Consider the following 26,898-nt stretch of genomic DNA (forward strand, 5'->3'; position numbering starts at 1 on the left):
TGGAAAAGATTTATATAGGCGGATGGGGATCCTCAAACCCCTCAGCGAGATCTTCTGAGCATGACTTTTAAGATACCTAGAGGCAGAAAAAGCCCAATAGAGATCATGGGAACTACCAGCTTTTAGGATACACCCTTAAGGGCTCCAATGCCCCAAAGGGGTCTCATAGGATGCCATCTGGGTCCTGCTTCAATAGTGGAAAGGAAGGTCATTGAGCTAAAGCCTGCCAGGCTTACATGCCTCTGCTATGAGGAAACAGGGACAGTGGAAGGTAGGCTTCCCCCTCGCTCCTCTAAGGGAGGGTTCAGTCTCTTCCAGCCCTGCTCCAGCCACCTATGACTTAACCTTGCCCAGAATGCTGGGGTTTGCCACTGAAGGCTGAAGGTGCCCAGGGTCATTGGCCCCATCTTTGACACCATGGAGGAGCCTAGGGTATTTCTTCCAAGAAGCAGGTAAACTGATCTCATTTGCACAAGGGCCACTTAACTATGTTTTGCCTGAATAGTCAGGTTTTTTATTCTTCCCTCAAAGATCTCTGTTGTGGGTGTTGATAGTCCTATTTTCTGCTGCTTTGCTTAAAATATAGTGTTTCCTTTATCCCTCCTATCTCAATGCCCCACTCATATTTCAGGCTGGGACCTACTCCTAATTTAGAGCTCTCTTTCCCCCTTTTGCCAACTTCTATTATGAATCTACCTTTGCCACCCAGCTTAGTGTATCCCAAGGTTCTCTTTACCATGCCACAGTCGCAGAGCTCCAGGGAAAAGCAACCTGGTCTCAATTCTCCAGGCAGAGGAGAACAGAAGCTCCATATCCACACATGCTGCAAATGGCTTTTCCAGTCTACCTGAATCATTACCAGCGGTCATTGGGACTTGGACATGAGCTGCAAAGTATAGAATGGTGACAACAATTCCAGTGCCATGCGGACTTTTCCTGTGCGGACTTTTCCTGGACTCCTGCTCCCTGTGACAGCTCCTAACAGACTGAACTGTGGTTGGGTTGCATTTTTCAGGGATTTGGCATAGTGATGGGGCCAACTTGGACTTGGTGAACATGTTAAGGACACTACTCTTTTATGGATTCTTGCTGTATTGGCCAAAAAGTTTGCTTAAAGGCTTTAAATCACTGTAAAAAAAATAGAAGACTGGATAAAGAAGATGGGGCACATATACACCATGGTATACTATTCAGCTAGAAGAAATGATGACATCGGATCACTTACAGCAGAATGGTGGAATCTTGATAACATTATGCAGAGTGAAATAAACGAATCAGAAAAAAACAAGAACTGCAGGATTCCATACATTGGTGGGACATAAAAGCGAAACTAAGAGACATGGACAGGAGTATGGTGGTTACAGGGGGGGGCAGTGGGGGGAGGGAAGGAGGGAGAGGAGGAAGGGGAGGGGGAGCGGTACAAAGAAAACTGGATAGAGGGTGACGGAGGACGATCTCTCTTTGGAGGATGGGTATGCAACAGAACTAAATGACAAGATAACCTGGAAATGGTTTCTTTGAATATATGTACCCTGATTTATTGATGTCACCTCATTAAAGTAAAAATTTATTTATATAAAAAAAACACACACAAAAAACAATGGATAATGTTCACATGCGTTGCCAGCTGGGTGTCTTCTTCAAATCCTATAAAGCAGGTGTGACATGAAACATCCAGACTAGCCCATTCACTCCCACCCCAGTGTGGCAGAATCTTGCCATGACTGGCACTTTTGTAGCAATATCTCTCACGGAGGCTCACGCAATGACAGGAAGCTGCACAGGCGCAAATGATGTCTAACACTGTCTCAGACGATGCACACCAGGGAGATCAATGAGTTCGCATACTGTGTGATAAATAGGTTTGCATTTTATTTTCTCCTTAAAAATAAAACTGACACACATACACACAGAGAAAATCGGATCCACCTGAAGTGCGAGTGACAGTGAGATGGAAGCTACTAAGAGGAGGAACTAGGGCTTCCACTCCTGTGGTCTGGATGGAGAGGGCTTTGCACTTGCTTGGCTGGTCAGTTTTACCCTCAGGTGTCCCAGGTGAACCAGTCAGCGTGGCTTCCTTCTGAAAAAGCCCCCTTTAGAGTTCTCGGTGTGCCCCCCATGGGTATGTCTCTGCTGTGCCTCACGGGTGCTGGCTGGTTGGGCTGGATGACCGTGGGGCACAGGCTCCAGCACTTTCAGCTGCCCAGAGTTCCTTCCCAGCTGCCATGAACAAACAGTGTAGAAGGTGATCAGACCTGCGGAAAGAGATCGGATAGACTTTTTTCATCTTGGTTTTCTGAAGAGCTGGTATGACCACTTTTAGATTTTAAAAGTTAAATAGCCATCAATTAATCATTGGAGGAAGCTCAGCCAAGGGCACTGTGATTCTGTCAGATCCCCAAGTTTGTGGGCTATGCTTGTTTCCATGTCTAAGAGGGCTCTACAGTGCAGAGATCATAAAGGCTCATACCTTCTCTGGGCACACATCCTTACTCCTTAGAGGAAAGCTACACCCTCTGGGTGGTTTCCAAAGGTTGTCATGGTATCTTTAGGCTTGCTTCTTAGTCCAGGAAAGCTACCAGGCTTTTCCTGTCTAACAGCCAAGAAAGCAGGTTTGAAATTAACTGCTATAGACCACAGACCATCAGCCCTTTTGCCAGGCCCAGAGATGGCTTGGTATTAGCCCTTTAAGAAAACATATGACAGGTGAGAGTAGGGAAAACACCGGTAGTTCTAGGCAACCCCTTTGCTACTCAGCAATGTATTCTGAGTTATAGAAGGGATTCATAATGGCAAATGGCTTTCAAAGGATTTTCACAGATGTAAACAGCAAGTTCAAGACCTATCTATGAGAAAAGAGTGGCCAGAAAATCTTAACAAAATTAACTTTCCCTGAACGGAACCTTTACTTAAACATTTCTGGGACCTCTGGGGAGATTGGGGAATGCGAGTAAAGTCAATCTTGCCAAGTAGCCATTAGGTCTCTACTAATCCAAAGGAAGGGAAAAATTCATCATAAGCATGACCTTTCGAATGCAGTGTTTCAATCATTAGCAGTAGGTATTTGGTTTTTCTTGCAGTTAAGAAACTGATGGGAGGAATGAGAATTTTATGGGAAATAAGGTTTTGCATAGCTTTGCTGATTGAAAAAATGCTTTGATTTTATTTGATTTACTCTCCAGGTAAGCCTAGAGAGAAAGGCTAAGTTAATTTGTCCCTTTTTTACCTCAGGTTTAAACCAAGGCACCCGGATCCTGGTGCCTCCTCCAGTCCTTTCTCTAGCACACACACACTCTTTGGTTCTCTCTCTGTCTCTCTCTCTGGGGAGCCAGGATGGGGTGGGAGTGCTCCTTGCATGGGTCTGGGCGCCACGCCAGGGCAGGAACCTGGAAGCACCTATTCTATGAGTTATCACAGGCCAGGACACATCCCTTTATTGCTTCTTCCTTTATCGTCTTGATAATTTTTAAAGAACAAAGAGCCCTCTTCCTAAAGCAGACAGTAATCCTTGCTCTAACCAAATGTGTCCACTGTGCAAGTGAAGTGGCACTTAATTCCTTTCCTTTGGAACTCAAACACATGACCAGACATAGATGCTAAGTGCCCCAACAATCAAGACGTTTTAACATTCTTTCCTGTTTTTCCTGCTTATTTCCAAAATCTAAATTCTTTTTGCTGTAAGTAAAAACGTGGGTAAATTCTTACTAAAAAGGCTCTCCCACATCATCCAAATGGTTTCCCGATTAAAAAAGGAACACACGCTAGACCAACTGATTAAAAAGACTTTTTGCACAGACTGGAGGGAGAGATAGGCGGGGACAAGGAGTGGGTATGGTGGGCGGGGCTCTCCGCAGGAGGCGGACCTGCGCCCTGGAGCCCCGCCAGTGCAACAGCAGGGCACTGAGAAAGGGTGGCCAGGTACCTTGGCTTGTCCGCTGGCTCCAGCAGCTCGAGGGTGCAAAGGGAGGTCATGCGTTTCAGTCTGCTGTTTAGCAAAGTTCACAAAAACCTGAAGGCAAGAATACAGCTAGAATAAATATATGTTTCCTGAAAAATGGTGCCCTCCAGCCAGCCAGCCACCCACTTTCTTGCTCCTTCCCACAGTTAATTCACAGTGCTGCTGGTGTAGCTGTGTCTTGCAGGAAGGGAGGCTGGCCCATCTGAGGAAGCCCGGCCACCAGTGCCTGGACAGGGCTTGTTTCTTAGAACTCTGAGCTAAGCCGAAGGAGTTCCCATGGAAGGATTCAAAGGACATGGAGTACACAAGGCAAGGCAGAGCTCAGGTAGCAGCACCTTTCTACTCCTCTGAAGAAGAAACAAAAAGCAAAACAGAGTCCTATCTCATCTCTCCTCTGTTCTCTACTCAGTGTGCAGTGCAGCCATGACACCTGCTTCTGCCTCCATCTGCTGACAGCTGAGAAGAAGGTGCTGGTGAGCCAGCTCCTCAAACGATGAATGGAAACTTGCCTACCTCCACTGCTTTACTGAACAGTCTTTTAGAGTGTCTATTTAAAAGACACACAGCAACAACAAAAAACCTCAGGAACAACTCAAATGCCCAAATAGATGAATGGATAAATAAAACATGCTATACACATACAATGGAATATTACTTAGCCTTTCAAAGAAGCATATTCTAACATGTGCTGCAACATGATGAACCTTGAGGTCATTATGCCAAGTGAAATAAGCTACAGAGCCTGACCAGGTAGTGGTACAGTGGACAGAGCATTGGACTGGGATGCAGAGGACCCAGATTCAAAACCCTGAGGTCACAGGCTTGAGTATGGGCTCACCAGCTTGAGCATGGGGTCGCTGACTTGAGCATGGGATCATAGATATGACCCCATGGTCACTAGCTTGAGCCAGAGGTGGCTGGCTTGAAGCCCAAATTCACTGTCTTGAGCAAGGGGTCACTCACTCTGCTGTAACCCCCTGGTTACAGCACATATGAGAAAGCAATCAGTGAATAGCTAAGGTGCCACAACAAAGAATTGATGCTTCTCATCTCTCTCCCTTCCTGTCTGTCTGTCCCTATCTGTCCCTCTCTTTGACTTTGTCTCTGTCAAAAGGAAGGAAGGAAGGAAGGAAGGAAGGAAGGAAGGAAGGAAGGAAGGAAGGAAGGAAGGAAGGAAGGAAGAGAGAGAGGGACAAAATACTGTATAATTCCATTTATAGGGGTATGTGGAGTAGTCAACATTAAGTAGAACAGCGGGTACAAGTGGCTGGAGGAGAGAGACTGTTGTTTAATGGATGCAGAGTTTTAATATAGGAAGATGAACAATTTCTGGAAATGGATGGTGGTGATGGTTGCACAAAAATGCAAATGTACTTAAGCCATTGAATTGTACATTTAAACCAGGTAATTATGTTATGTATATTTTACAATAAAAAGTGATTACATGTGAAAAACCTGACACATGGCATACATGTTTATCAAATCTCACCTTAAATCGGTACATTTTATTGTGTGTAAATTAAGCATCAATAAAATTGATTTTAAAAAGGAAAGAAAAGCCACCACTGCAAATAAGAAAGGATGAAATAAAGTCAGTGTACTGGAGAAGAATGATGTAAAGTCAGTGAAATTTGCTGATAATTAAGGTAGTATTAGACAGCACTTTCTTTTTTTCCTTCATTTTTATTTTTTAAGTGAGAGGAGGGGAGATAGACTCCTACATGACCCCCAGCCAAGATACACCAGGCAACTCCATCTAGGGCCAATGCTTGAATCAACTGAGCTATGTTTAGTGCCTGAGGCCAACATTCGGGTCAACCGAGCTATCCTCAGTGCTGGGGCTGATGCTCAGATCAACCAAGCTATCCTTAGCACCTGGGGCTCACACTCAAACCAAACGAGCCACTAGCTATGGGAAGGGAAAAGGTGGGAAGAGGGGGAGAAAGAGGCAAGTGAGGGAGAAAGGGGAAAATGAGGAGAGAAGCAGATGGTTGCTTCTCTTGTATGCCCTGACTAGGAATTGAACCTGGAACATCCATACAGCTGGTTGACTCTCTATCCATTGAGCCAATCAGCCACAGCCTAGACAATACTTTCTAATAGACCGTGTTTTACCCTAATGTACAGATGGACCAGGATGTTTAAACTCAGGCGTAGCCTGCCTTCCTGTGGTGTGGAGTCCAGCTCAGGTTGGGCAGTCCAGCCCAATCTTTGCACAGCCCTGCTCTGCACCTGGCCTTCTCTCCCCACCCCCAGGGGACTTGCCTGGTCCAGCGTGGTCTGTGTGACTGAGTACTCCTCAATGAGCAGGCTGTCCTTGTGGGAGATGAGCAGCCGGAAGATCCTGGCCAGCGAGGAGGAGGAGACCTGGAACTGGAGCATGTTGTAGTGCCGCTCCCTCTGCACGCTGCCTGGGAAGTTTCCCTGGAAGAACTGCTCCACAGGGTTCAGGTCGGGAAGCAAGTTGTCCTTTGGAGATTTGATCTTCATTGTGACGATGTAGCCATCTCCAAACCTAGGGGATGCCCATGGTGGCGTGTTACAGGCCTGTTAGGAGTTGGGTCTAATGTTTTTGTGCATGTTTAAAATGAAGAGGAGGCCCTGGCTGGTTGGCTCATGGTAGAGCATCAGCCCCATGTGTGAATGTTTGGGGTTCGATTCCTGGTCAGGGCACACAGGGGAAGTAACCATCTGCTTCTCCACTCCTCCCCCACCCCCTCCCATCTCTCTCTCTCTTTCTCTCTTCCCCTCCCACAGCCATGGCTTGATTGGATCAAGTGCATCGGCCTGGGCACTGAGGATGGCTCTGTGTAGCCTCCACCTCAGGTGCTAAAAGTAGCTCAGTTGCAAGCATGGCCTCAGATGGGCAGAGCATCAGCCCCAGACAGGGTTGCTGGGTGGATCCCGGTTGGGGTTCATGTGGGAGTCTGTCTCTCTATGTCCCCTCCTCTCACTGGAAAGAAGTGGGGGGAAAAAAGAAAAAAGAAAATGAGGAGGAAAATACTTATGATAGTTCCTGGAGAAATAGTTTGATACTAGTTTTTAGAAGTTTAAATATCTGTGTGTGGTGAAGTAGGTCACCAGACCTATGTCACAGCTTCCTGTGTCCAACTCCTAGAGGTATGGGTGTTCTCTGCACCTTCTCCTCTCACATACTTGCTGAGATCAAAGGTGGCTTTAGCCCCCCTGGGAGATCACAGACCTGCCCATGAAGGCAGGTGGGACCAGCATTCACTAAGTGGTGGAAAGGCCATCTGTTCCTTTAAGAGACTGGCCATGTGGGAACAAAGATTTGGAAAGGCAGCAATTCCCTGTGGAAGCTTCCAAAACAAATGGAGCTGCCAGGACCAGGTGCTACCCGCCTTCCTTCACCAGGTGAGCTGGTCAACCATATGAGCATAAAAAACAGTCTACTACAGCCTGACCTGTGGTGGCGCAGTGGATAAAGCGTTAACCTGGAAACACTGAGGTTGCCGGTTCAAAACCCTGGGCTTGCCTGGTCAAGGCGCATATGGGAGTTGATGCTTCCTGCTCCTCCCCCCTTCTCTCTCTCTCTCTCTCCTCTCTCTAATGAATAAATAAAATCTAAAAAACAAACAAACAAACAAACAAAAAAAACAGTCTACTACAGATTGTATGCATGGCCCACTGGCTGCCCCAAACGCTTACGTCTCAGTATAACCGTGCCAGTTATAACTTACTTCAGTGTTCCCTCCATGATCAAGGGTTACTCCCCACCTACAATAAAATGCCTTTACTTTTCAGCTCTGGAAAACTGTCCACCCACTCGGGGAACGGTTCCTTCTCCCCTGCTCTACCATGGGGACACTGAAGGGAAAGAGGTCAAGGAGGGACAGCCATGTCTGCAGCAGCAGACACAGGAAGTTGCTGACACAGGTCTGGTGACTTCACACACAGAACTCCCCCTAGATAGCTGTGCAGGGTCCAAGCTGAAGTTGCTCGAGAAATCATGGGTCAAACATCCAAATGCAGCTAATCTATTAGACCTTTCTCTCAATCACTGATCTGCCCTGATGCATGTAAGGATGATGTGTCCAGTGCCACGTCCTCCCATGGGCATATCTCAGCATGGATAAGGTGGGTCATGTGCTGTTCCTCTCACCAACTAGCATGTTGATTTTTATGTTTCAGGCTCTTAGAAAGCATTTGTTAAACAAATAAATGATACTACAAATCCACCCTTCCTGGTTTATAATGCACATCAGAATGCAAGGTTGCAAGGCACTATTTTTATAATTTTATTTTAACTGACTGCCAGCTTTGGCAGAGAAACCATGATTAATACCACACTATTTATAGAAGTTTAAAATTTACAATATACTGAAGATTGCTGGCATTTCTGGTTTGTTGCATAATACATGGTTATTTCTGAAACTCAAAAGCATACAACACGCCAGAAAGAAACTAATTCTCAGGCTGTTTGGTCTCTTAATCATTCCTTTGTTGGCTGTGGGCTCTTATTAAATAGGTCATTGGTCTGGGACTTGTTGGGATAAGTGGTAGGTTAATGAGGCAGTGATAGTGACCCTCCCTCACCCCAGCCAGGCTCTGCATATGCCCCAATCAGAATGCTCCATCTGGAGACCTGGGCAGGCACTTGGCCCAGTATAGAGAGTTTCTTTCAACACAATGACTTTTTCCATTTGCTGCTGCAGAATGAGGCCTAGCCACTACCTGCCTCTGTGCATGGTGTGAGAGGGACAGCTGGACCCTCTCAAGTGTCAGTAGAGAGCACAGGGCCTGGCTGACCCCCACCCAGTAAGATAGCAAAGGCACCCTCTATCCCACAATCTCCTTACTTGTATTTGAGGTGCTGAATGGTGCCCAGACACTGAAATGTGCCCTTTACCATGATGGCCAGCCGGGTACAGAGGGCCTCACATTCTTCCATGCTGTGGGGTAGGAGAGAGGAGGTGAGCAGGGGGGCTCCCATCTGCCTGCATGCTCCCTCCCAGCCCCTGGGAATCTCTTGCCTGTGGGATGTGAGGACCACAGCCCTCCCTTCTCTGATGATGCTCACGATAGTGTTCCACAGCATGCGGCGTGCCTGGGGATCCATGCCTGTGGTGGGCTCATCCTGTGGAAGGCACAGAGGGCAGGGGCCTGGCTTACTGCACCATCCGTGGTTGGCTTCCCTTGAGCATTATCTTTGGCAGACAGTGCACACAGTCACTTCCTAGTGGGGTGACACTGAGTACTAGCCATAGACTATGCAAGGCAGGCGGTGAATCGGGGGGTAAAGACAGATCACGCTCACCTCTGGACCCATTTCACCCCAGAAATGGCTTAAAGTTGACTAAGGCAAAGGTACAATTACCTTAAAAACGACCAAGCAAACAAAAAAATCCCCAAACTTAAAATATGTTTGCAAGGAGGCAAGGAGATAGTTTAGGTGACTTTTCTGGTTCCCTATCAGTCCTGTGACCCATGGCCTCATAAACCCTGGACCTTATGAGCACAAGGGGCCTTGGGCTCCAAGTGAGGCTCACATGCGCCTTTGATCGAGGCTAATGCTCCTGTTCACCCCAAATCCTAAACAGACCTTGTCTGGCAGTAGTAATTTCTGAGCAGACCCTGACATTCCACAGAGGGGCTGAGCTTCCCTGTTGTGATCCTGTGGCCCCACAAGAAACTTCCCAGGGACTCAGAGTGAGGATGTGTTGTTACTCCAGTTTCCCCAAGAGCTATGAACCAAACACTGGACTGACCTGCTCAAAATGAGCACGACAGGAGAAAGTGCAAACCCTGCATTTTCTAAATCTCTGACCCAACCAGAGATGCATCACTTGGTTCCAACCCTTGGGTCCACCTGTCCCCACGGGTCACAGTGCCCCTTACCAGCAGCACCAGTGGTGGGCAGCCGATCAGAGCAATGGCTGTGGAGAGTTTCCGCTTATTGCCCCCACTGTAGGTGCCAGCCAGGCAGTCTGCGTAGAGAGACAGGCCCAGGCTCTGAATACTCCAGTTTGCCACCTAGGGGAGAGAAAGAAATCCCACTGGGAAAGACAGACGAGCAAACACACCCTACCTCCACCAACTCAAAGCCTCATCTCCCAGACCTCACATATTTAGGATGACAGAAACTCAGCTGAAACAGTGCCACCTGCTGGAACATGCTCCAGGACCAGACATCGTCTTTCTACTCTGTGCCTTAGATCCCAGCTTGGTCAGCTAGCGCCTGTTGGGTGCAGCCCCCTGGAAATGGGCTTCAGCCTTATAAAGAGCAGCACAGAGCTTCTTACCCAGTGTCCCAGACTATGGCTAGGATGGGAAGACGAAGAGTCGTAGGGTCTCTTTGAGAAGGTGGTGGGTATCATTGATTCCACCCTCAACAGGTCACACTGGAGGTCTTGTGCATCAAATATGTACTTATTGAGCACCCACTATGAGCCAGGCTCTGTCCTAGGCACTGGAGGATGATGGTAAACATAGCCATTGGCCTTGTCAATGGGGGTGGTGTGACAGACAATTAAAACAAACAGAATGCAGTCTATAACAGTGCTTTGAGGGAACTCAACAGGGGACGATGCTGGAGAATACCAAGTGTGCGGATGTGTGTGTGCCTGCACACACACGTGCACAGAAATAAAACTAGGGAAGTCACTGGTGAGAAACCCACCATGTTCCTGCCTTGCACAGTGGTGCCTCTCTCTGCTGGGAATGTTCTTCCTCCAGATAGCCACCTGGTCCCTCTCTCAGTTCCTTTATGTCCCTACTCAGAACTCACTTCCCTGGGAGGTGTTTGCTTGGCCACCTAACCTACAAGTGCAAATCCCACCCCAAACATTGTTCCCTGCTTTATTTTTCCCTTAAGGACCCTTCACTCACAAATATACTGTATATTTTACTTATCTATATTATCTGTCCCTCTCATTGGAATGTAGGCTCTATTTTTAACTTATTTGGAATCATTTCCAACTTACAGAAATGTGTAAAAATAAGAAGAGTCAAAAGAACACTCATAAACCTTTTACTCTTTTTCTCTCTTCCTCTCTTACACACGCACACACACCTTTTTCAGACCCAAAGCTACATCATGGCCTGTCACTCCTAAACACTTTGGTGACTACTTTCCAACAACAAGGTCTCAGACAGGACTACAATACAACTATGCATGTCAGTAAATTTATAGTTACTGTACTTTTATCCAATCTACCATTCACAGTTCAGTTTTGTCAACTGGCCCAATAATGCCCTTCGTTGCATTATTTTCTCCCCAGTGTAGGATGAAGTCTAGTGTCCATTATTCAGTCACGTGCCCACTTGCCTCCTATGATCAGGAACATTTCCATAACCTTTCTTTGCTTTCTTTGTCTTTTATGACTTTGATTCTCCTGAAGATTTCAGTCCCTGTCTCCTTGCTATTAGAGTCCTTTTCCTTCTTAGCCCTTTCAGTTATACACATACACAAACATGCACACATATATGCAAATACATACACATGCATATGTGCGATATACAGGAACGCATTGCACATGCATGTGCAAACTCATGCATATGAATATTTCATGAAGTTAACAGTGATATCTCCGATTCCAATCCATTCAACAGGGTAATTTCTTGTTTTCCCTTTTTCCATACTTGCATGTCCCTTCTTTCACAGAGGGAACCCTGATTCCCAACATTAAAACATTTATTTATTTACTTAATCTTGTTACACATCTAAGTTGTCTTAGAACTGCTTTCCCCATACCACTATAAAAAATAGACTAGAACAATTCAGAATTTGTCGTGTTTTCCCTCCATTTCACTTACTTAAGACTGAGGATACAGAGTCAAGCACTGTGTCATCAGTTATTCATATTAGTTCTTTCCCTCCATTTTTGCAAATAATACTTATTTGAAATAAAATTGGATTAATTAGTTTTAGTTCACTTTCAGTGTTAGGATTTTCTTTTTGTTCTCATTTTTACCCCCTTTCTATCTTATTTAGTTTTATTTTTTTTAATATGTAGAATATTAACATGCATCCAAAAATCAAAACTATATAAAATGATATACTCAGAGAACTGTCATTCCCAATTCCCACCATTTTCCTCTTGCCAATGATGAAATTTATTATTTTCTGGTTTCTTCTTTCTATCTGTAAAGATAAGCAGGCATATGTATGTTTTCTTTTCTTTTTTAAAAAAATTTTTATTTTATTTATTCATTTTAGAGAGGAGAGAGAGAGAGGAGAGAGAGACAGAGAGAGAGAAGGGGGGGAGGAGCTGGAAGCATCAACTCCCATATGTGCCTTGACCAAGCACGCCCAGGGTTTCGAACCGGCGACCTCAGCATTTCCAGGTCGACGCTTTATCCCTGCACCACCACAGGTCAGGCTTGTATGTTTTCTTATTTGTCATAATTTCTTACATAAAGAGCATTATACATGTGCTATTTTGCACTTTGCTTTTTTTTAACTTGAAAATATCTCTTGGAAATAACTCCATATTAGTGCAAAGATTTTCCTTGTTCTCTCTCTCTCTCTTTTTTTTATAGCCACATAAACCTTTATTGTATGTGTGCACTGTAAGTTACTCAAGCAACATCTTATTCCTGAACATGTAGGTAATTTCCAATATTTTGCAACTGAAATGCAATGAATGTGTGCATTTTGTACCGTGAGAAGTATACCTTCAGGGTAAATTCCAAGAAGTGGGATTCTGGGTGAAAAGCCAATGACATACATTGTTTTGTGAGATATGAAGGCAGGGGTATTTTTGTCTGTTTTGCTCATTGCTATACCTCCTCTTCCAGAACAGTAGTTGGCACATAGCAGACACTCAGTAAGCATTTGTTGAATAAATAATCAGATAGCACGCTACAGTTTTCCCATGTCTAAACAACTGCACTCTTATGAAGTAGTCTTGTGGTTTACCACATTTTTTTAATTTACCACAACAAACCATTTTTTACCCTCTCAATTTCCTCTGCTGGTACACCTCGAAGCCGGGCATAAAGGTAAAGATGTTCTCGCCCTGTGAGCAGGTCATCAATTGCATCAAACTGAGGACAGTAGCCCATACTTTGATGGACTGCAGAAATATTGGTTAAAATACTGCAATAAGAAAAAGCAATTAGCAAGTAATTTTCAGAAGATGGGTGACCAGAGAGCAGGGGCTGGAGGAGTTTCTGCCAACAGGATGAGGAAGCTTCCTCTTCTCTTTTCCCACTTTATTTTAGAAATGTATGTGACATTTAGGAATTAAAGCCCTTTGCTTGGAAACTGATGAAGTTCAGGAGCTCTGAGCTTTGAATCCAGTCAGATCCTTCAAAGTTTCTCTATCTAAGATAAATTGATTACCTGTCACCCAAATTAGCTTTGGTTTTTAAAAAAGGTTTTTTTTTCCTTTTTTTCCAAGTAAGAGGAGGGGAGATAGAGAGACAGACTCCTGCATGCTCCACCCAGCAACCCCCATCTGGGGCCATGCTCAAAACTGAGCTATTTTTAGAGCCTAAGGCAGAAGCTCCATGGAGCCATCCTCAGCGTCTGAGGTTGATGCGCTCAAACCAATCGAGGCATGGCTATTGGGGGGGAAGAGAAAGAGAAAGAGAGAGAAAAGGGGCAGGAGAGCGGTGGAAAAGCAGATGGGTGTTTCTCCTGTGTGCCTTCACCAGGAATTGAACCTATCACATCCACATACTGGGCTGATGCTCTACCACTGAGCAAACTGACCAGGGCCTGGCTTTGGTTTTAGATTGAATCACCTCAGATATAAGTTTTAAAAGAAAGGTAAAATTAGGTTTAGAAAACTGAACAACGGTTTTTTATCCCTTTCAGACATTTGGGGGGTAGCTAGAGAAGATGCATGCTTCCCAATGAAAGTAAACTTCTTCATCTGTATTTATTGGCAGAGATATAGTCAATGAGAGAGGAGCCAAACAGATCACCCCCCAGAGCAATAGGTTAGCAGAGAGAAGAGAGGAAGTGAATTGAGCTCTATTAATCCTTTTGACTAATATGTTCTCCCCCACTAGAAAGCACATTGCCTTGATGAAAAAATAAACGGTCCACAGACTGGTCTAATCTCTTTCCCTTTCCCTTATAGCTTAGAGTTTATGATTAAAAGGTAGATGCAATAGGGTGGGACAGAGAGAGGTCATCCACTATGACTGTTCCCTACTATGACAAAAATGACTTTGGTTATGGCTGGGCCAGTAAATACCACCCAGGGAGGCAAGCAGTGAAATTCACAGGAGCTTCTGAACCAGAAAACCCCAATTTTGTGTCTTAAACCTAATGTTTATTTCTAGGTCCCATGTTGATTTTAACCTCCATGCATCAGATTGTCTCTCACTTGGACTATGACTTGGTGTCTTATGGCAAATTTCATTACATCGCCTTGCCCTCTGCCCCCTGCCCCCTAAGACTCCTTTTGTTACCATTGAGGTCATTTGTTTGACTGTAAGCTAAGCTGGATCTGCAGATGAGATGGACCTAACTAGCAATGATTTCATTCCACCTCTGCTAGTCCCTTTGCTCTGGACCCAATAGGGACGACCAGGCAAGACCCAGGAATCAAATTCATCATATCTGAGCCAGGGAAGCATGCTCAGGACACCCTCTGCCCAGTGGGGATTGAACCATGTTGAGGACAGCTCTTAGGTGATGAGGCCCCAGTCAGGCAAACACTGGGAAGACATGAGCAGTGCCTAACTCCACTTACAAACCAGGGTAGAGTTCCTGGGATCATGTGTGTGAGCTCTGCTGTTCAAGGAGCAGCTAGAGAGAAGCAAATAGCGTGAGCTCCTGTTCTTGTTCTGAACCCACACACCAATTTACTGAAACCTTATTACAAAGAGCAGAAGGCACCCTCCAGAATCCAAGGACACATGCTAGTTTTTCCTTTGCCTGGCAAAAGCAAGAATCAGCACAGAAATAGCCAACATAGATTAAAGCCCGCAAGGACCCTGGGCCCAACCCATCTGGAAGTTTAAAGTAAGGATGCTTCATAACTGGGGTCCTGTGCATCAGGGCTTAGTAAGTTCCCCAAAATTCTTTGCAAAAATATGTGCAGGGAGGTAATGAGGGACAATGGTGTATTTTTTATAGAAAGTACAAATGTTCATCAAATGCTCAGAGGAGTCTGTGGCACCAGGAGTAAAAACCACTGACTTGGTACATCCCAGAACTTCCTGAGAATCCATGCTAACATAGGAATCTCTTAACCCTGAGACAGGACAGACAGGACACTCACCTCTTGCCTGCTACAGTAGCATCACCTGATGTCACTGGGGTGTCCCCAGTGAGCATCTTGAAAGTGGTTGTTTTGCCAGCCCCATTCACTCCCAGGAGGCCAAAGCACTGAGGAGGAACACACAGAATTGGTTTTTCCCTAGAGCCCAACGAACGGGGTCTGGAGTATCAGGCCCTAGAGCAAAATGTGTGTGTGTGTGGGGGGGGGGGGATTTTAGACCTGCTTCCTTTAGGAAGCCACGAGCTCCATGTGGTACAGGCTAATAGAATATGCTACCCCAAAGGTGCCATATTTGCATAAGGATGATTTTGAGTTGAACACAATTGAGAAGAAGCAGATACAAGAAAAGCACTCTGCTCTCTTCTTATCTGCCCAAAAGTAGGACGTAAGTTTACAGGGTGTCTCCCCTCCCCTCTCTACCAGAAGGACAGAAGTTAATCACTGAGGACAATGCCAGACTCTTGTCAGCCTGGAGATGTCATCAGAGGAATCTACATAACAAATTTTACTAACTAGCTGTTACTTATCATTGGTTTCCCATAGATGTGCCTTCTTACAGTCGGCTATTCTAGAAACTCCAAGTCCTGTTCTGTTGTCTTGTCACTTCTCTAAAACTATATTGTTCTTTTGCTAAGATGCTGTATAAGCCCAAGTTCTAACCAGCCACTTGAGTCATTTGTTTCCTCATGTACATGTGACACACATGCTAACAAACTTCTGATTGTTTTTTCTCTTGTCAATCTGTCTTTTGTCAGAACAATTTATGAAGCCTGAGAACCTTGGAGGGTAGTAGGAAAGAGGATGTTTCCTTCCCTACAGGGGCTATTGAGCATTAGAAATGCATTTAGTCTGAACTGATTTGTGGTATAAGTATAAAACACCTGGGGTTTATTTGATAGTATGGCTTTAGGGCAGGGCAGGACAGGCGTGCATGGGAACTGATTTTCTGAAGCCCTTTCCTGTTGACCAGCAGGGTACCCACCTCTCCGGGACGGACTCCCACGCACAGCCTGTTCACCACTGGGCTGGAGGCACCCGAGTAAATCTGTAAGGCCAGAGAAACTGGGCTGAGGGCTGAGAGATTACAGCAGGGAAGGCAGGAGAGAGCAAAGAGTGGCTTTGGCGAAAACTACCGATGCAAAGAGATGACAGATTAAGGTGGGCACGCAGAAAGGTGCTGCAAGCCCTTGGAACCTTGCAACTGACCCGGTGCGGAAATGGACCAGACAAGGTTAATGAGGCTCAGCTGTAGTGGCTCTGGCTGAGCCCTGTGTCAGTACCCAAGAAGAATACTAGGGGAAAGGCCTTGGAATTCTACGTTCCTGGAAGACAAGTAAAACAGAAAGATGACAAGCCCGCAAAAAATTAGAAAAAAGAACTGCTCGCATAGGCACCTTGCTCGTTCTACAGAAGGCAAATGACAGCACTGTGCCATCTCTGGGTCAACCAGCACCTCCGAAATAACATGCCTAACCTATTTTCTTACCTTGGTTAGCTCAGTTAGACTTAAGATATCAGTTTTGTTCCCCCCACTAAGTATTCTTTGTCTTTCTTCAGCCACGTCATCATCTTCATCCATGATGGGCTCCTTAGTGCGCTCGGCCATCCTAGAGGAGGGAGGGGGAGAGGACTAGGCTGGTGTACAGCGTCCTCAGCACTGCCCTCTTCCTCCCTACCTTCTTTCCATTCCCTCATTTCGGCCCCAGCCTGGCTTTCTATCCCTTAAGACATCAATTCTTAAAAAGACTCTCAATAGGCCCTGGCCGGTTGGCTCAGCGGTAGAGCATCAGCCTGGCCTGCGGGGGACCCGGGTTCGATTCCCGGCCAGGGCACATAGGAGAAGCGCCCATTTGCTTCTCCACCCCCCCCCCCCTTCCTCTCTGTCTCTCTCTTCCCCTCCCACAGCTGAGGCTCCATTGGAGCAAAGATGGCCCGGGTGCTGGGGATGGCTACTTGGCCTCTGCCCCAGGCGCTAGAGTGGCTCTGGTCTCGGCAGAGCGACGCCCCGGAGGGGCAGAGCATCGCCCCCTGGTGGGCAGAGCGTCGCCCCTGGTGGGTGTGCTGGGTGGATCCCGGTTGGGCGCATGCGGGAGTCTGTCTGACTGTCTTTCCCCGTTTCCGGCTTCAGAAAAATACAAAAAAAAAAAAAAAAGACTCTCAATAGGAGAGGCATTAGGCAGAGAGGGAAAGTGCTCAAGCCCAGAGTCAGCACTGGGTTCCAGCTCCTATTTCATTCAATCCTTACAACCCTGTGAGTAGGGTGGTGGATTTGTTTCTAATAACTCAGTTCCTTCTGAAGCAAAACCTAAAACAAGGCCTCTGAATCTCTCTGTACACACAACCAGGCTCAGCCTGAGAGGTTGAAAAGATAAGAAACAAAACACTATTCAGGAAAGCGTGTTCTGATGGCCCAGTGATTTGTAATCCAGTCTGCGGGGCAGAGCCCAGTGAAGGGCAGCTGGGATTGCAGAGGGGCTGCCTGCTGAAAGCCTGAGCCCCCGCGTCAGAATGAGGGGGTCCGGGGCCAGAGCCCGGGAGAATGGCTAGGCTGGGTCAGGGTTGGCAGCCACCACTGCAGGAGGGGGCACTATCCCTCCCTCTCTGCTCATTTTATATCACTCCCATATTACAAAGGAGCCTCCTTTGTCTATTTTCTGTGAACACACACAGCTGTACTTTGAATACCCCTTTACCACTATCACTTGTGATGCTATCATCCAATTTTAAATGAACATTTGTTAATAAAGTGAAGGATTAAATATTAGTGATTGAAACTAATAACATTGCATTTTAAATACTTTAAAGTCTAGATTCTTTATAGATTCTTTAGTGCAGATTTTAATGTGTCTCCTCTTCTTGAGTTATTCAGAGCAAGCCAGGCTTTGAGAATGTAAAAACCATCATGGCGCGTGGCTCATGGGGACAAAAACGACTCTATGGATGTAAAGCCAAGTCCCCAGATGTGGGTACCCTCAGGGCAGCAGCATGGACATACTGTCGGGTGTGGAAGAAGTGGTTCTGGATGAGGATGGTCAGGAGAAAGTACACCACTCCTTCTGCTGCCATGGCAACCAGGTTCTTCCCAATGAGGTCCCATTGGAATGGATTTGCATAGTTCTCCTCACCTGGGGACAGAGGCCAGTGGAAAGAGACAGGAATTAAGTTCACTCTGCTGCCTCAGCTGCCCCTAAAGACCTAGTTTCAACACTTGGCTCAGCTAGACCAGGCAGGTTTCATGTAAGGGGGTAAGCAAGAGCCAAACACAAGTCTCTGCTTGGCTTTTCAAGTCAGAGCAAGGAAGAGCAGAGCCCGCCCTCATCCACTCTTGTGTCCCCTCAGCCAGGGAAACAGAGATACCCTGGTCCCTTCTAGACTACAGGACAACCCAGATCGACCAGGTGCCACCCCCCGACCCCAGCCCAGGCTGCAGGTCTGGCATAGGAGCTCCCCCCATGAGGCTGCAGCCCTCCCAGCCTCAGAGGATCCAGGGCCATGCTCGACTGGCTTTAACTGCCACCCACCAAACCGGGCATAGATGTCGGTCACCGCCTGGCTCAGTGCCAGGTCAATGAGGCCCCGGCCCAGGCAGAAGTGGGGGAAGACGATGAGCAGCTTCCTCAGCACAGCATTGAATCTGAGCAGCGTCTGAAACACAGAAAAGCAGGGCAGTCAGGAATGGGGCCAGCCCACTTGCCTGTCCTGAGCTGGGTGGGGCCCGGACTTCCTCACCGCGAAGGACTGAGGGACTACAGACAGAAGGGCAGCCGACTGTCCACGGAAGGGATTTGTCAAGCAGGTGGGAAAGGTTTGAAATATGCATGGGAGGTGCCTCTTGGGGAGCTCACTGCAGTCATACTTTGAAATGACACAGAGCCTGACCTGTGGTGGCGCAGTGGGTAAAGAGTTGATCTGGAACACTGTGGTCTCCAGTTCGAATCCCTGGACTTGCCTGGTCAAGGCACATATGGGAGTTGATGCTTCCTGCTCCTCCCACCGTCTCTCTCTCTCTTTCTTTCTCTCTCCCTCCTCTCAAAAATGAATAAACAAAATCTTAAAAAAAAAAAAAAAAAAAAGAAATGACACAGAAACCCTCTAAGACATTTGTTACCAGGAGACACAGTAGCTGCTGGGGAGGTGGCTTGGGATCTCTGTCCTCTGGTACAGCTGGGAGCCATCACTGTCACCACAGACTGATGCTCTCATTTGCTCTGTCCCAGCCCAGCTTTGACCAAGGGGGAGAGAGTCCCCAGAGCATCTCCCAGCTCTGCTTCTCAGCTCCCCCAGGATAGCTACAGGCTGGGGGCAGATGTCACCAGTGCTAAAGGAGGCAGAGACTCTCTGGCGTCTGTGTTGAGTCGGGGACTTGTTTTCAGGTGATCAGATTGAGATTGCTGCTCAGCCTTGAAGTGCCAGGCAGAGCCTCCCCCAAGAAGGCAGAGGGAATACAAGGAGATGAAGCTGAAGAGGCCACTGTTGCCTATTTATCTGCCCATCCCCAGCGCACAGCCTCCTGCCCTTCTAGCCTCCACGTGCCCCAACTGTTCCCAAAAGGCACCCTGTTCTTTTGCCTCTGGGCCTTTGCACTTGCAGCTTCTGTTAATTGTTGCTATTAGCAGAACACCCTTCTTTACAAAGCTGGCTCCACTAACCCCTGCTCTCATAAGCCTTTCTAGATTTCCAGGGTAACATACCCACCCCTGCTCTCATAAGCCTTTCTAGATTCCCAGGGTAACATACCCACTCTGGTACTACTTTCCAAATTGCCAAGGTTAATTATTTTTTACCTGCCTTCTTTCTCCCCTAGTCAGTGGTCCCCAGAGACCAGGGACTGGGTCCTGATCCTATGGTGTCCTTCCTAAATACATTGTACAATGATTAGCTCATAGTAGGCACTTCATTGTTCATTAAATGGGCTAATAAAATTCTACTTATCCCAGGCCAGGCTCAAATTGAATTTCCTCCACCAGGATTCTTCTGACCACTGCAGCCCAGCTCTTTGGGGCCCACATTGATCTGTAGTGTTTTATCTGTTTTGTTCCTTTGATATCCTGTCCTGTCCTACAGAATGTTGTGTACTGAGTTTTATGTCAGTTCCTAACTTGGTGAGCAGGTCATTTCCTGACTGGAAGGGGAGTTCTAGGAATGCAGTTCGAGTGGGTCATACTTGTTTGTATTGGCACAACTGTCACATGTGCTTAGTTGAGTAGGGACAGCAGCTCCTGGGACCTGGGGAGCCTCCTCTGGGATTACTGGGTATTTCTGCAGCATCTGTCTGATAATTTATGTGAAAACAACCAGCTTTTATGCAGGGGAGGAGGGTGTGCTCAGTAAATGTTGGCTAAGTGAACACAACAGGCAGGAAGGAGAATGTTTTGAATTGCTTTAAGTTTTCTATAGTTATTCTGAAGTAACACTCTCTTAAGACTTAGTGGGCTGTGAGCCTGTGACAAAGACAGCTTTGAAGAGCAGCATTTCAGTCCGCCAGGATGCTTTGGCCATTGCAGGAGTAGGGGACCAGAGGGGGCATCTGTGTTCCCATCACCTCCCTTCTGGGGTCTGACTGTGACATGGTATATTTTTTATCAGTTATGAGACAGAAGGAGGGTGGTTTTTGCTTGCTTACTGGCCGCAGGAAGTCTGATAACGTTGGGAAAGAGTTACTGTCAAGAAGCCATGAGACTGGGTGGTTAGTGCAGATTTGCCATGGGTCTTCCCAGCAGGGCCCAGAAGCAGGAGTGGGGACAGGGGCTGCAGGACATCAGAGGAGATGTACTGGCTGGTGCCCACCCTCTGAACTGTGAAGACCTAATGAAGAAAGGAAAGGCTAGACAGGCCACTGGGGATACAGGCACAGGCACACGGGCAAAACCTCCAACCCCTGGGAAAGTTCCCAGGATGGCTACAGCCAGGGCTCAGACACTGCAGGTCAGAGTGGGAATGTGGGGCAAAGACAGCTCTACAGCCATGGTCACTATGTTTAGAATTCAGTTTGGCCAGTTCTTTCTGGGCAAAGAGAAGTCTGGGGGGCTATGGATGGGATGACCGGAATTTACAGGTCATAAAATGACTCATTCAGCACTGTAAATTCCTAACCCTATCCTCAGATTTAATCTTCTTCTAGAATAGTATATATTACTCTATTACAATTTGCATAAGAAAGTGGAGAAAGAATATGTGTGTATTTGCTTATATGTCTCCAGAACACATGAGAAACTCAAATGAAAAGTTGCTTCTGGAGGAGGGAACTAGGTGATTGCAAAACAGAGATGGAAGGAGATTTTTCATTGTATGTCTTTTTGTTTCTTTTAAATTTTGAGAACGTGAATTCTGTGTGTGTGTGTGTGTGTAGAAAACCTAGCACCCAAAGTCCTCAACAAAACTTTCTTGAAAAAGTAAGAAAATCTAAAAGCTTAAGATCATGGAAGGTATTTTATAGCTTGAAAATGAGCTCAGAAAACCGTGACACTAGAGGACATACATGTATGAGGAGTTTAAAAAAAGAAAAAAGGAAGGAAGAAGGAAAAAAGGAAGGAAGGAAGGAAGGGAGGGAGGGAGGGAGGGAGGGAGGAAGGAAGGAAGGAAGGAAGGAAGGAAGGAAGGAAGGAAGAAGGAAGGAGGAAGAGAGGGAAAGAAGAAGCAATATTTACTTATGCACTAAGCTTGTCCAGGCACAGCATACCCATGGCTCTGCCTGACCATCACATACTCTCTAGTATCCTACTAATCAAACAAGGAAGCCAAGAAAGTCAAGCTCACCTGGTTATTCTCAAATAATTCCAAGATGAAGGTGATGGCACTGCTATTGATGCCAATGAACAGATTAGCACAAGACAAGGCCACGTAGGCCGTGCTGGGGACATCAAACAGGAAGGATGCTGGGTACATCATGGGAATGATTGCCCATCTGTGAAATGACAAAGCGCAGTGGGACAGAGTGCCAATCTCCATTCCATCTGCTGTACCCCTAGATGTAATATCTCCTCACACATGAGATGATATGTTTAAACGGGCAAGAGTCCCAGGAAGACCAAAGAGATAATCCATCCCTTGGACTTTGTTCCCTATCTTTGAATTGAGATAATCATGCCTTCCCTGACCATCTTATGGGGGATTTTCTGAGGAGCAAATGAGATAGTAACCATGAACATACATAATTATAAAGCCTGTACAATGCATAGGAGTATTCTCTACCCTTCAATGCTTTTTACTCTAGTCTGGGTGAGCAAGGCTGAGATGAGATGTCTTAGGCTCATATTCATGGTTTACTTGAGCTGATGTGTCAGTCATGCTGGTTTCTGAATTCTCTCTTCAATATAGATAAGTGGAGACCATTACTCTGGTAAGACTCTACTGGCCCCATCAGAAGGGTCAGGTATCATTATCTCCATTTTACAGGTAATAAAACTGAGGCCTAGATGAAGATATTACTTGCCCACAGTACACATGAGGTATGTGGTAGGCCTGGACATAAAGCTGCAAGCTTTGTTCTATAATTCCACTGCACCTAACCTCTGTGACATCCTCTGGCCTTGACTCAGGAACCGCTTTTCAGCCAGTCTTCTACTATGTACTAATAGCTCTTGGCCAGTACAGATGAAGATGCTGTGATGGAGAGATGGGCCACAGATGAATCAGAATCACAGCGGGGTGAGGAGCAGGGGAGTGAGATTCCTGGGTTTGGGTTAGGCCTCAGTTTGACTGGAAGAAGTCTCGGGCCATGTAGGGTGTCTCCATTGTCCCTGAGTGGACTGAGTCTCAGAAGCACCTCCATGCACAGAGTCAGAAACACAAGCTGAACAGGTTTCTGGTCAGGCAGAAGACTGTGCTGGGGGCTAGAAGCTAATCTGCCACCAAAAACCTTCTCTGACTTCCCTTCTGATGGTACAAACAACTCACCCATACAGCATGAGCAGGGCAACCAGGGCGGGGAGATTGTTTGGAGACGTGTAGGCTTTCTTCTGAAACCCGATGAAGATGCCCACCACCAGCGCAGCACTCACAGCATAATTCATCTGGTAGAGAGAAGAAGAGACAGGACGCTTCACCTCGCTGGACCTCTGTTTTCTGCCTGTCAAACGAGGACAAGGCCAGCTCCTCTAGCATCTGTGGTCTGGGATTCTGATTCTGTTTGTCTAAACAGTTTTTGGCTAGCAAACATATGTTAAGTTGTCCCTAGTCCTCCTACCCCACCACACCCCCTTGTGCAGGGGACCTTTAGTCTATATATTTTAAAGGAGTGAATTATAAAATTCCACCTGATCTCTCATGCTCTCTAATTGGTCATAAATTCCTATTAATTTTACTAAGTATGTCTCTAGAATTCAGAAAAACTCCAGATATCATCGTTGGCTTCATTGACCCCCAGCCAGGGAACTATGCATAGGAATCACCCACTGAATGCATAAGTGGGTAGAAGAGCAAATTGACGTTTTTCTCTCTCTCTCTTCCTCTCTCTCTGAAATCAATCAATAAACATTTTTTAAAAATAATAAAATAAAAAATGTGATATAAATAAAAAAATAAGAATTTAATATATATGTGCTGAGTGAATGATAGAAACAGTGTATGTGTTCATTCATTCAGTAACGACCCCAGGCATATGTTCTTTTTGCCACTGGCTAAGGAGGATGCTAAGCTCCAGCACCATAGGTCCCAGAGTTTGAATTCTAGGCTAGACTTAATACTCTAGAGCATGGTTCTCAAAGTGTGCACCAAGGTGCACTGGTGCACCCTAGAAGATTTCCAGGTGCTCCCTATGATATTCCAGAGAAATATGCACTTGTTGGGGACCAAAAAACCAAAAAGGTTTTGGGAGTTGAGTTTTGGGGGGACAGAGGTGTGGGGAATTGGCTGTAAGCTGACAGTCTGCCCAAACCCCCACCTCATTTGCCTGATTAGGTTGCAAAAGGCTGTTAAGCTGTGATGCTGGACTGTTTACACTACCCCCCATGTTCCCTGGAAAGACTGAAGGCAAGTTTCTTCTATCCTTTGTTTGGTGTAAAGTTAAGATGTTATATATGGTGGGGGTTTTCTACACTCAACACAATTAAGAGTAGAAAGAGAGGAATTCTTCAATGTATTGATGAGAAAAATGAGACTTTGCCTTTCAAATACATGCCCAAACATTGAAGAAATTGCTAGGACACATCAGGCTCATGTTTCTCATAAACACAAGAATGAAAAAACTTAATACATTTGCACCAGGACCTGCTGAATTTACTAAATCTTAGTAAGAATGTATCTATATACATAAAAAGATAACTTTTTTCATTTTTTAATTTTTTAACCCCTCTTTTTTATGAATTCTAAAAAGCATAACTCAAAAACTGTAACATAAAAATCTTTTAATGTCAGAATAAATTTAATTTTGTTATATTTATTTCATTTAATTACCATAAAAGCACTCTTGGACTTAATATTTTTTCGTTAATATTTGACTTAATTATTATAACATATTTCTCAGAAATTTGTATACAGTGCACCTACAATTATTTTTAGGATTTTAAATGTGCTCTGACTTCAAAAAGTTTGAGAACCACTGATCTAGAGCATCAGGAAGCCTGCTAACCTCATACCTGCTCTTTTCTAACCCTTCACTGGGGTGTCTACTTTGCTTGTATCACCTCCCCCTCAGACACCACTCTGATCCTTCTATTCACATATCTCTTCTTAGGCTCAGACATCTCTGTTTGTAGCTAGGCACATGCATGGGTCAGCCCCCAAGTGTAAATTCTATTCCTCATCTTTTAAAAACAGTAAAGAAAAAGCCCCAGCACATTAACAACTCTTCAGTGCAGGTGAGTCTAGCTCTTTTCATGTTCTATGCACAAGGCCAGTGCAGGATCTTGTAAGTGATGTCTTTGTCTAAAGTGAGGCTTGTGGAATCTGACCTCCTCCCCAGGTGTTCAGAAGGTCCCTGGAAGCAGGGCACACAGAACCCCCACTCAGTAGCTGTAAGTAGGGCCCTATATTGTTCCCTAGCTTGAGGCTCCTAGTTCTGCGCCTTTCTCAGGTCAGCAGATAGCAGGCACACGAGGCCCTTGGCACAGGCACCTTCCAGTGGCCCTGGCAGTGCGAGAGCCCCACCCTGCCGTGTCCCTCAACCAGAGGAGACACAAGTACCCCTGCCCTTAGGACAATGGAGGTGAGAGAGGCACCATGACCTGCCACTTACGATGTCCCAGAGGAAGTTGGTCAGCCAGTAGGTAGTGGGGCTCACACCACTGATAAACTGGAGGTGCTTGGCTTTGTTCACTCTCTCCTGGATCAAATAAAGGACAAAGCTGGCTGGGACGAAGGACATGGCGAAAATAACGCAGATAGCAACCACGGCATCCACAGAAGTGGTCAGCCTGCAGCAGGACAGGAGTACAGGGTGAGAGAGGTGGAGAGGGAGGAGCAGATGTGGGAGAAAAACAGTCAGGCTCTGGGGAGGCTCCCCCAACCCTACGTAACAGCTTCCCGAATCCCTTTCCCTGGCCTGACATTCGTCATTTCATTCCATTGTCTTAAACTGGGTCAAGGTTATATGGATGTTTTTAGATTTTTTGTTCCATGTTATGTTGAATATGGTTCTATTTTATTATGGAAACCTAGATAAATATTCTCTTTATTCCATTTTCAAATTATTTATGGATGGCTACAGAAATGGATTTTTATATTAATGTCATATACAACAATGTTCTCATTAGTTCTAATAATTTATCTGTAGATTCTCTTGAATTTTCTAGGTAGAGAGTCATGTGGTCTGTGAAATTTATTTCTTTTGTTTTATTTTTTTATTTATTTTTATTTTTTTTTCATTTTTCTGAAGCTGGAAATAGGGAGAGACAGTCAGACAGACTCCCGCATGCGCCTGACCAGGATCCACCCGGCACGCCCACCAGGGGCGACGCTCTGCCCACCAGGGGCGACGCTCTGCCCACCAGGGGGCGGTGCTCTGCCCATCCTGGGCGTCGCCATGTTGCGACCAGAGCCACTCTAGCGCCTGAGGCAGAGGCCACAGAGCCATCCCCAGCGCCCGGGCCATCTTTGCTCCAATGGAGCCTTGGCTGCGGGAGGGGAAGAGAGAGACAGAGAGGAAAGCGCGGCGGAGGGGTGGAGAAGCAAATGGGCGCTTCTCCTGTGTGCCCTGGCCGGGAATCGAACCCGGGTTGTCCGCGCGCTAGGCCGACGCTCTACTGCTGAGCCAACCGGCCAGGGCTATTTCTTTTGTTAAAAGAAGTAAACTATTGCCTGACCAGGCGGTGGCACAGTGGATAGACCATTGGACTGGGACAAGGAGGACCTAGGTTCAAGACCCCAAGGTCACCAGCTTGAGCGCGGGCTCATCTGGTTTGAGCAAAGCTCACCAGATTGAACCCAAGGTTGCTGGCTCGAGCAAGGGGTCACTCACTCTGCTGTAGCCCCCTGGTCAAGGCACATATTAGAAAGCAATCAATGAACAACTAAGATGCCACAATGAAGAATTGATGCTTCTCATCTCTCTCCCTTCTTATCTGTCTGTTCCTCATTCTGACTCTCTCTGTCTCTGTCAAAAAAATAAAATGAATAAAGTAAACTATCTTGTTAAAACATGAAACACATCATAGTATGGGGGAAAGCTGGAAAAGAGAACAGGCCGATTATACAGGACTTGGCTCTATTCACCCTTTTCTGGATCACGTAAAAGGCATCTGGCTAAGAGGGCAACTATGGGTTGAAATCCAACCTGAACTTCACGTACAAGTCACGTCTCCT

At 46.1% G+C, this 26,898-nt stretch overlaps 1 protein-coding gene across 4 annotated transcripts in view; it reads right to left on the bottom strand.

Moving 5' to 3' along the window:
* Nucleotides 1–1,848: 1,848 nt before the first annotated feature.
* ABCA4 (ATP binding cassette subfamily A member 4) overlaps nucleotides 1,849–26,898 on the bottom strand; it is a 152,654-nt gene continuing 127,604 nt past the window's right edge. For 3 of the 4 annotated variants that reach the window (XM_066268707.1, XM_066268705.1, XM_066268706.1), the window contains 15 exons: nucleotides 25,334–25,511; nucleotides 23,056–23,171; nucleotides 21,916–22,063; nucleotides 18,681–18,804; nucleotides 18,155–18,284; nucleotides 16,646–16,766; nucleotides 16,142–16,204; nucleotides 15,160–15,266; nucleotides 12,878–13,019; nucleotides 9,818–9,952; nucleotides 8,953–9,056; nucleotides 8,779–8,871; nucleotides 6,224–6,473; nucleotides 3,923–4,009; nucleotides 1,849–2,255 (listed from right to left, as the gene is read on the bottom strand). In XM_066268707.1, coding sequence (XP_066124804.1) covers nucleotides 2,250–2,255; nucleotides 3,923–4,009; nucleotides 6,224–6,473; nucleotides 8,779–8,871; nucleotides 8,953–9,056; nucleotides 9,818–9,952; nucleotides 12,878–13,019; nucleotides 15,160–15,266; nucleotides 16,142–16,204; nucleotides 16,646–16,766; nucleotides 18,155–18,284; nucleotides 18,681–18,804; nucleotides 21,916–22,063; nucleotides 23,056–23,171; nucleotides 25,334–25,511 — 1,804 coding nt within the window. In that variant the 3' untranslated portion in view covers nucleotides 1,849–2,249. Of the gene's footprint in view, nucleotides 2,256–3,922; nucleotides 4,010–6,223; nucleotides 6,474–8,778; nucleotides 8,872–8,952; nucleotides 9,057–9,817; nucleotides 9,953–12,877; nucleotides 13,020–15,159; nucleotides 15,267–16,141; nucleotides 16,205–16,645; nucleotides 16,767–18,154; nucleotides 18,285–18,680; nucleotides 18,805–21,915; nucleotides 22,064–23,055; nucleotides 23,172–25,333; nucleotides 25,512–26,898 lie in introns of those variants that run through there. The other variant, XM_066268708.1, reaches the window with a different exon arrangement.

The sequence above is a fragment of the Saccopteryx bilineata genome, chromosome 3 (assembly GCF_036850765.1).
Source record: "Saccopteryx bilineata isolate mSacBil1 chromosome 3, mSacBil1_pri_phased_curated, whole genome shotgun sequence".
Taxonomy (NCBI): Eukaryota; Metazoa; Chordata; class Mammalia; order Chiroptera; family Emballonuridae; genus Saccopteryx; species Saccopteryx bilineata.